Below are 13,128 nucleotides of genomic sequence, written 5' to 3' on the forward strand. Positions count from 1 at the left end.
TTCGCATTGGAGAAGATACCGCCATTAAATATGTGTGAGTGTTTGCAAAGACAATGATCCGGGGTTTTGGCCCAGAGTATCTTCAAGCTCCAAATGAGGAGGACACAAAGAAGTTGATGGCGATGCACGAAGAAAGGGGATGGCTGGGCATGCTTGGGAGTATTGCTTGCATGCATTAGAGGTGGAAGAACTGCCCGGTGGCTTGGGTAGGGCAATACACCGGCCATAGGTGTAAACCTACCATTGTGCTTGAAGCCATGGCTTCACGCGATTTATGGATTTTGGCATTGCTTCCTTGGTTTGCCAGGGTCTCTTAATGATACCAATATCTTGGCAGTGATATCATCTTTTTGCTCAGCTAGCTAGTGGGAAAGCTTTGGCTTGCAACTATACCTTTAATGGCCATGACTATTGTGACGCCCCCGATTCAATCGTACACTAATCATGCGCGCAAACATGTACGATTAGGATCAGGGACTCACGGGAAGATATCACAACACAACTCTAAAACATAAATAAGTCATACAAGCATCATAATACAAGCCAGGGGCCTCGAGGGCTCGAATACAAATGCTCGATCATAGACGAGTCAGCGAAAGCAACAATATCTGAGTACAGACATAAGTTAAACAAGTTGCCATAAGATGGCTAGCACAAACTGGGATACAGATCGAAAGAGACGCAGGCCTCCTGCCTAGGATCCTCCTAACTACTCCTGGTCGTCGGCAACGGGTTGCACGTAGTAGTAGGCACCTCCGGTGTAGTAGGAGTCGTCGTCGACGGTGGCGTCTGGCTCCTGGGCTCCGGCATCTAGTTGTGACAACCAGGTAGAAGGGAAAAGGGGAAAGAGGGAGAAAAGCAACCGTTAGTACTCATCCAAAGTACTCGCAAGCAAGGAGCTACACTACATATGCATGGGTATATGTGTAAAGGGCCATATCGGTGGACTGAATTGCAGAATGCCAGAATAAGAGGGGGATAGCTAATCATGTCGAAGACTATGCTTCAGGCCACCTCCATCTTGCAGCATGTAGAAGAGAGTAGATGGTAAGTTCACCAAGTAGCATCGCATAGCATAAACCTACCCGGCGATCCCCTCCTCGTCGCCCTGTTAGAGAGCGATCACCGGGTTATATCTGGCACTTGGAAGGGTGTGTTTTATTAAGTATCCGGTTCTAGTTGTCATAAGGTCAAGGTACAACTCCGGGTCGTCTTTTTACCGAGGGACACGGCTATTCGAATAGATAAACTTCCCTGCAGGGGTGCACCACATAACCCAACACGCTCGATCCCATTTGGCCGGACACACTTTTCTGGGTCATGCCCGGCCGCGGAAGATCTACCCCTTCAAAAAATTCTCACTGTCGGTGTGCTAGGAGCCTATGACAGTGGTTTTGACTTTATTTTTGGTTGTCATAATAATAAGCACCCTTACCACATGACCTTCATATGCACTTGGGCTTGCTATTTCTTGCTTAGTTTCTGCCGCCATACCGATCACTATCTGGTGTCTGCTTTAGATCCACAAAGAGATCAGATGAAATGAATAGCAAGAGGAAATCATGCTTACACTTCTCTTTGAAAATTGTAGGTACAGCCTGGAGAGCAAAAAGCAGGAGTTCTAGATGAGACAATGAAGGGCGAGGGTGGCGCAGCTTAAATCAATTATTCCTTAGCATGCTTGTCTACTCAGATATTTATGATGCTGCATTCTATCGACAACCATCTATTTCTTTATATATATTTTTTGTTTGTACCTAGTATTATTTATTGCAACCATGATCAATGGCTTTGCTGAATGGGATTGAAAAAGAATGTGGTGGACTGACAATTCGACATGCATGGTATTGTTTTATCTAGAGGTAAATACACCATAAGTGGTTAAACTTGTCTGGCGTGTTCAGTTTAGTGCCTAAAGTTGCAAATACGTGAAAGTGGTGCCATAACTTGTCCAAATGGTGTATATCCCATGCCTTCGCTCGTATGCCACCGTATGTGCCACCCGCGTGGCTTGACAGTTGGTGTATGGCCCACATGTCAGTGGGTGTGAGCAGAGCTGGTGTTGTGGTTATTTTGCAGAAAACCACTTGGGATTTAATTAATTATCCCAAGAAGTCCCTCCAACAGCGAGAAGTGATTGCGTGTTATGTTTGCGCATAGGTACCTAGAAGGCTGTGGCCTTTCATTCTAACTCCTCGCCGCTTCGTTTCCTCGTCTCTGCTTTCTCTTTCGCACGGTTCGCAATCAATCCGAGGCTGCGGTGGCGGAGGTCGTGTGGCACGGCGACCAGCGTCAGAGGCAATGGACGACCCGCGTCGTCGTCGTCCAGACGAAGCAGCTCCTTCGTATGGTAACTTGCACCCTCCCTGTTTTCCTTCATGACGAGTATCTCTTCCTCGTCCATGACATCGTGTAGGGTTTGCCGGAGTGAGAGTAATTTTCTGGTGTGCTTGATCTTCATCTTTCGTCCATGCCATGCGAGATATTGTGTATGTGGATTGTTGCGGAGTAGATATGGGCACATTGTTCCTGAATTTTGCTATGGTTTATTTGGGGGTTTTGAAAGTAGGCGCCTCTTCCTGTCAAAGTAGTTGGTCATGCTTGTGTGCGCAACAAATTATCCTATAATATTGCTCAGATGTGATCATTTGCCTTGTTGGTCATTTCTGCTCGAATCTGGAGATTGTTCGAACTAAAAATTAGAAAGATTTGTAACTGAATTTTGGGTACAGATGATGTACAGTTAACTGAATTTTGGTGACACCTGATTGTATAGTTAACTGAATTTTCGTGACAGGTGATGTACTGAATGTGTGCGCTGCACTGAACTGAATATATGTGCTGAGTGTGTGCAAGTGCAATGCATTAGAGATGTAGTGACTGTGTGCAGTGTATGTAAAGTAGATAACTAAATTGTTCTTCATAGTTAACTGATATTTTGTTGTATTGAATAGTACAGATCACTGAATATTGGTGCAGCATAGTCATCTGAATATTTCTGCAGCACAGATCACTGAATATTGCTGCAGATGATCTTCATGATTTCCTCTCCCTTTGATTTGCACTTATAGATCACATCTAGTGTTAGTTCATGAATGAACTTCTGCTGCATTATAGTTCATGAATGAACTGCTTCTTTTGTTGGGGTTCAGAGACAACATAGACCCTTTTATTTTGCTTTGGTTCACAGACAAAATTGTGATGCAATGGTACTGCTGTGTACTGCTATGAAGTTCATTTTGGCATGAAAACTCTGATGATATGTTGTGTACTGCGGTCTAATTTATATCTTTGCATTCTGATATCATGTTGGGGGTTAAAAGATGAGTGTTGTGTAGTGCTGTCTAATTTATATCTTTGCATTATGGCCAATTTATATCTTTGCATTCTTATATCATGAAAATTCTGATGATATGTTGTGTTCAAAATTATTATACCTTTTCATAATATTTATAACTTTATAACTTAATATTTTTGATAATTTATGATATGCTATGTTCAGCAGTATTTCACTCTGCAGTATGTGCATGTAAGCTGTTCAGCTTGTTCAAACAGTAAACTGCAGCTTCTGGTCACCGGCGCCAACCATCTGTAACAACACAGGAGAAGTGGGGAGCAGACAAATGACGCCGGCCTTCTGGCCTCCTCGTCTCCACTGCTCGCCGGCCAAACAGCAACGACGAACCTGAGAAGATTCCGCCGCCGCCGTCGTGTGGATAGAGTTAGGGATTTCATTTCATGATTTGGGAATTAGGGGAATTAGCCATCAGAGGGTTATACACTTCTAGGGGATTTTTGCGACATTTAATTAAAGTGCAGGGGTTCCTTGTAAAAAGACAGCACGCACAGCTCACAGTGCGCCCGCAGCCACTGACGCACCGTAGCCCGTCTTCAAGCTGTGGCCAGTGGAAAAGCAAAAGAACAACAGGGAGATGGCTTCAGCATAAATGGGGACTCGCAGGTTATCATCTCGACACTATTTGATCTCGCGTCTTTTGTTTATTTGGGTATTACCGAATGAGCTGACGTCTCTTCACCCTCTTCATACATTAGCATGTCGACTTTTTTGGGGGAGAGTTCTGGATCGGGGTGCTCAAGCCTCAAGGGGGTCATGGAGTTCAATGTTTCCGGATTCGATGGTTTTTGGTAGGCAGTGTGTTCATTGCATTGCTTGCAGACATGTATCGATGCAGGCACAACACTCATTTTTATGGCACTTGTGATTAATTAGGTCACCAGACCTCCAGTAATGTGTCACTCATGAATAGCCATAGCCCATAATGCTGACACATACGAACATGAAGTTTCTGCACTCGAGCTCATATGCACCCTCGTGAACAATAAAAAACAACTGAAATTTTTGAAGACAAACTTTGAGGAGTTCTAAACATGCGTGCTAAGAAACATTCCAAAAAATGGTACCGTAAAAAAAAACTTGATGATCTGAGAAAGAGACTTTTTGGAGTGTCAATTTTGTTTTTTTACGGAAGCATTTTCGGAATGTTGTTTCTTCATGAAATTTAGCACGCATATTCAGAATTCGTCAAAGTTTGTCTCCAAAAAGTTTCAGACTTTCTTAAATTTTTAACTATTTTTATTTTATTTTACTGTTTACGAGGGTGCATCTCGGCTCGGGTGCACAAGGGTACTTTCAGTATTAATCTGCATTGATTGCAGATAGGGTGCGAGATTCTCTCGCACAAACAAAGAAATGGTCCAAAAGAAAGGAAAACAGTTTTATTCTCCATTAGCTTCGCCCTTTAGAGCATCTCTAATAACACCCTATTTTAGGGCCTAACCGTTTTTAGGCTTTTGGGACTAAAAAACAGCTGCCCTACACCACAAAAAAAAATTGAACTTTTCCCCCTTTCAAATCATGGTACTGTTCATGTCCTCTGAGTCCAGGCACCAAATCGCCGCTCTCTCCAGATTGAATTATCGGTGGAGGAGTAGCTTCCGAAAGAAGATAAGGTTGGGGGAGTGGTAGGAAGCCTGACGTGAGCCACGTGAGGTTGGAGAGGAAAAGATCAGTAGGTTGTTTTTAATCATTTTCCAAAGAAATTTACTTTAGGGCAGCTGTTGAAGATGTACAATTTTTTGGTGCCAAAAAGAAAATCACTTTTTGCTGCCCTAAATTTTACTCCAAGCACTTTTCTGTGCTGACTATTTTGTTTGTAGTATGAGACAACAATGTGTATCTGAGATACAATGGGGATGGCAGAAATGAACACATAACTAAACAAGGATTTAGCTTAGGATTCTTTAAGCACATATGCTACAATTAAGTGCAAATGCCTCAGAATATGTAGCAGTCTCGACTTCACAAGGACTAACAAGCAAAAAGAAAAAACAAGCGGGGTCCATACTTCATAGAGTGGAGCAACAACAACCAACAAATAGTCTCAACACAAAACCGGAGACGGAGAATATGCATCCTTTTTGTTATCAAAGTACTCATCTCCGAACAAACCATACGGTATAGAGTAGAAAGCTGGTATATAATAACGATCTCTTGGTTCAGACCAACTGTCATTCGACATGCTACAAAATCAAAAGGAAAAAAATAATGTTAATATCAATAACTGAATCAGATTAATCATCGAGGGGTCAACTTAATGGGGTCTTAATGTTATCACAAAAAAGTACACGTCTCCGAACAAACCATACTGTAGAGTAGGAAGTTTTTTCTTTTTGAGGGAAAAAAACGTTGTCTTGGTTTTAAGCTCACAACTCTAGGCCTGTGGGAACATATAGCATTAACAAAAGTATCATAGAAAACCTTATGGGATTTTCAAATTAAGCACTATGGATTTTCAGAATGAGCTCTAAAATTTCAGATATTGTTCCTTCATTTCCTTATCAACATTACTCCCCCTTGGTCCCTCTACTTTAATCATCGTTTAGGCCTCATTTGGTTCATAGGGTAGGAAATATCATAGGAATAGGAAAACTATCATAAGTGAGATGACATGTATCTCAGTTCCTATGGAAAGATGTCACTAGGATAGGAAAATTTTCATTGGGTCTAGAGTAATGTTTTCTTTCCTTTGAAAATGGGAAGTACTGATTCCTATCCTACATAGGAATAGGAACCTATTCTTACAAAGTAAAGGGCTCCAAAGGAAAAAAAAATTCGCTACAAAATTCCTACCCTTTAGAATTCTTACAAAATTCCTCTAAACCAAAAGAGGCCTTAAATTTCCTAGACTTGTTCCGTAGATCACTCAAATATCTCAATCGATCAATTCTTGACTACTTAATCCTGTAGGATTTCTAGCATCTGATTCATAGGATTTCACTAACCATGGCATCTGATTCCATGTTCTTACCTATTCTTGCGTTCTCAAGTTCCTACATAGGAGGCTAATAGGAGTAGAAACATTGATAAGCCCATGGAATCATAGCCTCAGTAAGCTGCAGATCAGAACTTGAGCCTTCGGGCTACTATATATCCAAGCAAGATATGCCTACTTAATGTTGGGAATCTTGGGATGGTAAAGAGCGCGGAAAATTGTGAAGACTGCGGATGTTGTTGGAACAGAAACCATGTACAACATGTAAATCTCAGGGCATCAAAAAGAGCTTCCTCAAATCTCAACATTATACCATTACAAAAAATGTTAAGACATACCATTGTTCATCAAAATATCCCAAGACTTCCTGAATTTTTTCCCTCGGTAGGTATGGAGTTTCTTCATCATGGAAGAAATTCATGCCAATCAAATTCCCACAAGCATCAATAAGAGGCCCTCCAATCCCAGCCTATAGAACAAAGAAAAACATAAGTGACACCAGAAAAACGGGATGCAAAAAAATGGTAATGCGTAATTAATACACAGATTCAATGATCCATTGATCATATTTCTAATACAAATAATTATTTTGCAACATGCGAAACATACAAGCAGGCAAAATATACATATACCTTGGTGATTTTACAAGTGGAAATCCCAAGCTCTTCGCAAGCAAGTTTGCTTTTTCTGTCAATTAACACCCCTCTTGAGGCCATTAATTTTGGACGTTCAAAGAGACGCCCTACAGCTAAAACCTCAATATTAGGGGTGAAAGAAATACGCTCTTCCACATCCACTGCACAAGAACTGTAGGAACCCATGATCTCAACAACTGCAACATTATAGCGTAGATCATAATGTTTCAATGTCCCCGTGACATGTTGTTTATTATTAAGGTGCACTTCAATCTGCAATGATAAGGTTAAACCAGTGTCATAAACGGACAAACAAAAGGCACAAACAATGATGCGCATTGCCAATACCAACCCGCAAGTTATCATCAATCTTGTTTCCATCGCCAGAAGTTTTAACCAAACTTGCTGTAGTAAGGATTCTCACGGGATTACAGTTTATATATACGCCTGTGCAAGCAAAACACCTTGAATTTCCTGCACACATCATAATTTGGTCAATAATAATCGGGGAAATAAGTTAAAATAAAAGCGAGAATACGACGAACAAAAATCACCATTGAATGAAGCAAGTGAGACGACACATTCAGACATAGTTAAAGCAACATTTTCACTGAGTGTGCTCCAGGTATTATCCTCAAATTCCTCTTCAAAAGAGTTAATCACATGCGTACCATCTGTTTAAAGAAACACGACATGTCAGTTGAAAATTAAGTGGTTGCAACAATGAAGGGGTACTCAGAAAATTAATGGAAAATAATGGGCATATGATAATATTAATTACCAACGAATGAAGCAAGGGAGACAAAACTTTCTGATAGTTCTGACTCAATCTGTTTGGTGCGTTCACTCGAGGAACTTTGACAGGATTTAACCAAGTTACCAAATCCATCTTCAAATGTAATATCTGGATGGATAGGTCCTAGTTAATTAAAGAAACATGGTACAGGTAAACAATTGTGAGTGCTACAACAGTTTGGCTGTGTAAAAATACTTGCAGGGGCAATAGAAGTATGAAGACTCACGTTGCATAAGTTCTGTTCTGCTAGCATTTTGCTTTTTGTTAAAGCAACCTATGTGCTTGCCTCTTCGCTTGCGCATGCTTTTCTGCATCTTCCCTACCCTGGAGTAGATGAAACAATGTCATTTACAACAAGTAGAGCATGGTTGTAAAAACCATTATACTGGACACTATATTGACATTGACATTATAATAAATTATAATATATAAGCTAGCCTGGTATCTTAAAATACAAGTAACTTCACAGCAAAAGCCCAAAACTGATGAATCAATAATGAAAGCCGTGTACAGAGAAAGACACCTAGTGACATCAAACACCTCAACTAACCTAAAAAGAGAGTGAGAAACTAGCTGAGATGACAGCAAGAAAACAGATCTGCTAGCGATAAGGCATTAAGATAATACAAAAATCTAAGGGGCTGCTTGCATCCTTTGCCCAAACAGAAATAGCCCACCTAGCCTTGATGGGCTAGCTTTCTGCCAAAAGCAAGGAACCGCCATGGCAAGACGTGCAGGTGCTGCAGGCAGTGTGGGGGTGAGTGAAAAGCTAGCAGTGACCATAGCAGCTTTCATACTCCTTTTACAGCTAAAACATCAGCTCTAATGACTGATTTTTCTGTTGACCTGCTCTTGTGTGTCCTGTTTTTTCCTATAATTTTTTAATCTGCTCTTCTCTTGTCAGTACTGTGCATATTTTGATCAGAGACTTGGTACTTTTGAAAAAATTCAATGACACTAATCAAATCACTTGATGTACTACGATTTTTGTTAAGAAAACAGATTTTTGTTGTTGCCTGTCATGTTTTTTCCTTTTTGAATCCCCTCTTCTCTTGTACTAAGCACTGAACATATTTTGATCAAAGACTTCAAAGCACTTGACGTGTTGGCTAAAAGAAAACAAACACTTGAAGCAGAATAATAGATACATAGATATGTCTATCCGGAAGCTGTCATACGCAAATCAATAATTGAGCCAGTTCGAGGGAAGTTGGTAACCTCAACCTCATGGCAAAGTGATGAATGTATCTCGTCAAGTTAAAATCCAAACGAAGAACAATGAAAATCTTGCCGTCGGAAGCAAGGGGACCAAACCAATAATATGCCTTGCCTCGAAACCCTAGCTCGGCTGGGCTAGTTTGCCCATCCTAACTATAGGCAAGGCTCGATAAGATAACCGAGCTTATAAGTCACCTAAATTTTCATTAAGGCTTTTAGGGTTAGGAAATATAGAGTTTGGGGGTAGGGGTTACCTTCCTCCGGCTGGTTGACCACCGCTGGCAGCGGGCATCGGGCGGCACGGGAGTGCGGCGTGGGCGCCAGCAGCAGCACTGGTAGAAGAACGGCGGGGGGCTGGATCCGGGCGGGGGCGCCTCATGAACGTCCCGTATAAGAAGGGGCAGTGGAGAGGAAAGGAGTCGAAATCGAGGCGGAGGCGGAGGCGGAGGCGGCGGCGGCGGCGGAGGGGGAGGGGGGTGTGGGGTGAGTGATCTCTCTCTCTCTCTCTGGGGGAGATGCTCGAAGACCCGCACCTGCACCTGGCCGGCCCGGCCCGGCCCAAGTCTAAACTTGCCTGGCACGGCATGGCCGGCACATTTACTTTCAGTTTTTTAGGGGAGGCCGGCACATTTACTTACTTAACGGGTTGTGCCGTGCCCTTTTAGTATATTAGTATATGGGCCGGCTCGTGGCACGTTCGGCCATCATGGGCCGCATGCTTTTGGGCCTATATGGTTGTTTTTGGGTCTATTCTAATATCTATACCTATACCGAAAATTCCTAGGAGGGTGGGCATAAAAACCGACAAGCCGAACACCGAACCGAAGCCGAAACCAAAAAAATAATTTTTTTTACTGTCGATGCCTCTGTGATCGATTACGTCGACGACGACCCTTCTTCACTTTCAGCGGAGCTTCCAGGCAAGCCCCCCTTTGATCATTTCGATATTGCCCATTCCATTCTCTCATGCTTGCATTACATTTTGCTAATGTAATTGATTGCTCCTATTTTGATGCATAGCCTGCTTTTGTAACCTGCTTATTGTTACCTAACCTGCTTATCCTAAATTTCTTAGTATAGGTTGATTAGTGATCCATCAGTGAGCCCCATCTTGTCCTTGTTGTCCCTGCTTCATCATCGATGACTCGATCAACGTGATCGACGACCAGAGCCCTACACCTCACATCGCATCACGCCCATTTTGTTGCTCCACTCTGCAGAGCTACTATCGAGTGTCGAGGGTGATACCTCGTAACGCACTCCTGATGATAATTCTGTGGTGTAGCTATCCGGTCGTGGTCATCGAGGGTGGTTCCTCCTTGACCACTCCTGATATGACTCTGTCGTGCAACCTCTCAAGTGTGGACCTCGAGGGTGATTCCTACGTTCACCTTGATGATTACATCGAGTGGAATCCACCGAGGGTGATTCCTCGGGTTTCCCCCTTGATGTTTTGGACACTTGGTTACCCGGACTTTACTTGAGACCATTATTGAAGTCGGGTCGGCCCTGAGGGGTACCCGTGAGCTGATGTGAAAGTCGGACGGGCCCGTAGAGCACCCGCGAGTTTTCTACGAGGCACGGCCGGGCATTCTGGGCCATTGCCGCAAGTCCATGAGACGGGGCGACGGGGTCACATTATCGTGAGTCTCTGCTCGTCTCCGCGAGCCCCCAATGCACTAACAGGTTTGGGTATTTGTTCTGAGTTTGCCTTTGGCCTTTACACACTAACCACCATGCGAGAGTAGTTATGGGCCTCGACATCGCAGTATCAGCCGAAGCTTTGTCAGACGTCCAGTTCAACATTGTGGTCGGGCCAGATTGCGCCATCCAGGCAGAGGTGGTGCTAGTATCCCCTTGTGCACAATGACCCAGAGTGCAAAGGGCGATGGGCCCAAGACCCCTGAGCGCTTTGAATGTAGACTGGCGGGGACCTCTCTGCTGAGCCTAGGTAGGGCTGCGACATGTTGATCTTCCGAGGCTGGGCATTGACTCAGAAAAATGTGTCCGGCTAGAGTAATCAAGCGTGTTGGGTAACGTGGTTGTGACGCCCCCAATTCGACCGCACATTAATCATACACGCAAATGTGTACAATCAAGATCAGAGACTCATGGGAAGATATCACAATACAACTCTAGACACAAATAAAACAATACAAGCTTCATATTACAAGCCTGGGGCCTCGAGGGCTCGAATACAAGCTCGATACAAAAGAGTCAGCGAAAGCAACAATATCTGAGTACAGACATAAGTTAGACAAGGATGCCTTAAGAAGGCTAGCGCAAAAATCAACGATCGAAGAGGCAAGGCCTCCTGCCTGGGACCTCCTAACTACTCCTAGTCGTCGGCGGTCTCCATGTAGTAGTATCCGTCGGCGGTGGCATCTGGCTCCAGGGATCCACCATCTGGTTGCATCAACCGGAAAGAAGAAGGAAGGGGAAAAGGGGTAGCAAAGCAACTGTGAGTACTCATCCAAAGTACTCGCAAGCATCAGTTCTATACTAAGTAAGCATTGGTATCAAATGGAAGGGATGTATCTGTGGACTGAACTGCAGAATGCCAGAATAGAGGGGAAGGCCTAGCCTATCGAAGACTAGCATCTTCACGTAGCTCCAAGCATCTTGCAGCATGTAGAAGAGTAAAGAATAACAGTTTATATTTAACAATCATGTTGTAGCATTAACGCCCAGAGATCCTTCCTCGACTCCCTACGAGAAAGCAATCCCGGAGCCACATAACTTAAGTATCCATTTCTAGTTGTATTAGATCAAGATATAAGTTTGAACGTCCATTACCGTGGACACGGTATTCGAATAGATAACTTCCCTGCAGGGGTGCACCACGTTTTCCAACACGCTCGATCACTCTGGCTGGAGACACCTTTCTGGGGTCAATGCCCGGCCTCGGAAGATCAACACGTCGTAGCCCTACCTAGGCTCAACAGAGAGGTCCCCGCCGGTCTACATCCTAAGCACTCCGGGGTCTGGGCCCATCGCCCATAGCACTCCGGGTCGTTACGTGCAGTGTGGACCTAGGCACCACCTCTGGGGTGCCGGCCCAGTCGTGCCGCAATGCTGAACTGGACGTCTGACAAAGCTTCGGCTGATACTGCGACATCGAGGCCCATAACTATTCTCGCGTGGTGGTTAGTGCGTAAAGGCCAAAGGCCAACTCAGAACAAATACCCAAACCATAGTGTATTATTACCTTGCGGAGACGAGCAGAGACTCACGATAATGTGACCCCGTCGCCCCGTCTCGAGGAAATACGGCAAGGGCAAGCCCAGCCCACTCGAGGGCTGCCTGACTTCCCGGTCGTGCCTCGTAACCATCTTGCGGGTGCTCTCAGGGCCCGCCCGGCTTTCCCAAAGGTCTCAAGTAATGTCAAGGTAACCGTGTGTCCAAACATCAAGGGGAAAACCCGAGGAATCACCCCCGGAGGATTCCACTCAATGTAATCATCAAGGTGAATGTAAGAGGGACCACCCTCGAGGTTCACACTTGAGGTGTTGAACGACAGAGCCGTATCGGGAATGGTGAAAGAGGAAATCACCCTCGATGACCACGACTGAATAGCTACACTACAGAATTATCATCAGGAGTGCATTATGAGGGATCACCCTCGGCACTCGATAGTAGCTCTACAGAGTCAAGCAACAAAAGGGGCGTGATGTGATGTGCGGTGTCGGGCTCTGGTCGTCGATCATGTAGCTTGAGTCGTCGATGATGAAGCAGGGACAATAAGCACAAGGTGGAGGTCACTGGTGGATCACTATCCAACCTATACTAAGCAGTTTAGGATAAGTAGGTAAGGTACAACAGCAGGTACAAAAGCAGGCTATGCATCAGAATAGGAGCAATCAATAACAGTAGAAAAATCTAATGCAAGCATGAGAGAATGGAATGGGCGATATCGGGATGATCAAAGGGGGGGCTTGCCTGGTTGCTCTAGCAAGGAGGGGTCTTCGTCGACGTAGTCGATCACAGGGGCATCAGCAGCGATCTCGGGGTCTACCGGAGAGAAGAGGGGGAAGAAACAGTAAATACATAGCAAATAGATGCATGACAAGACAATAAGCTGTGTTAGAGGTGTTCTAACGCAGCGTTACACGATACCGTGGAAGGGGGGAAACATCCGGGAAAGTTTTCCCGAAGTTTGCATTTTCAGACAGATGGATTGGAGGGG

General features: G+C 44.1%; 1 protein-coding gene across 1 annotated transcript; it reads right to left on the reverse strand.

Annotated features, from left to right (window-relative positions):
- Positions 1-5,215: 5,215 nt before the first annotated feature.
- LOC125507567 lies at positions 5,216-9,528 on the reverse strand. The gene is made up of 8 exons (XM_048672109.1): positions 9,197-9,528; positions 7,951-8,048; positions 7,710-7,847; positions 7,483-7,602; positions 7,281-7,402; positions 6,926-7,201; positions 6,632-6,762; positions 5,216-5,541 (listed from the first exon to the last, which is right to left on the reverse strand). Exons 1-8 carry the CDS (start codon positions 9,526-9,528, stop codon positions 5,403-5,405), a joined length of 1,356 nt encoding a protein of 451 aa, XP_048528066.1. The 3' UTR covers positions 5,216-5,402.
- Between the last annotated feature and the right edge of the window lie 3,600 nt (positions 9,529-13,128).

This window comes from Triticum urartu, chromosome 5 (assembly GCF_003073215.2).
Source record: "Triticum urartu cultivar G1812 chromosome 5, Tu2.1, whole genome shotgun sequence".
NCBI classification, from domain to species: Eukaryota; Viridiplantae; Streptophyta; class Magnoliopsida; order Poales; family Poaceae; genus Triticum; species Triticum urartu.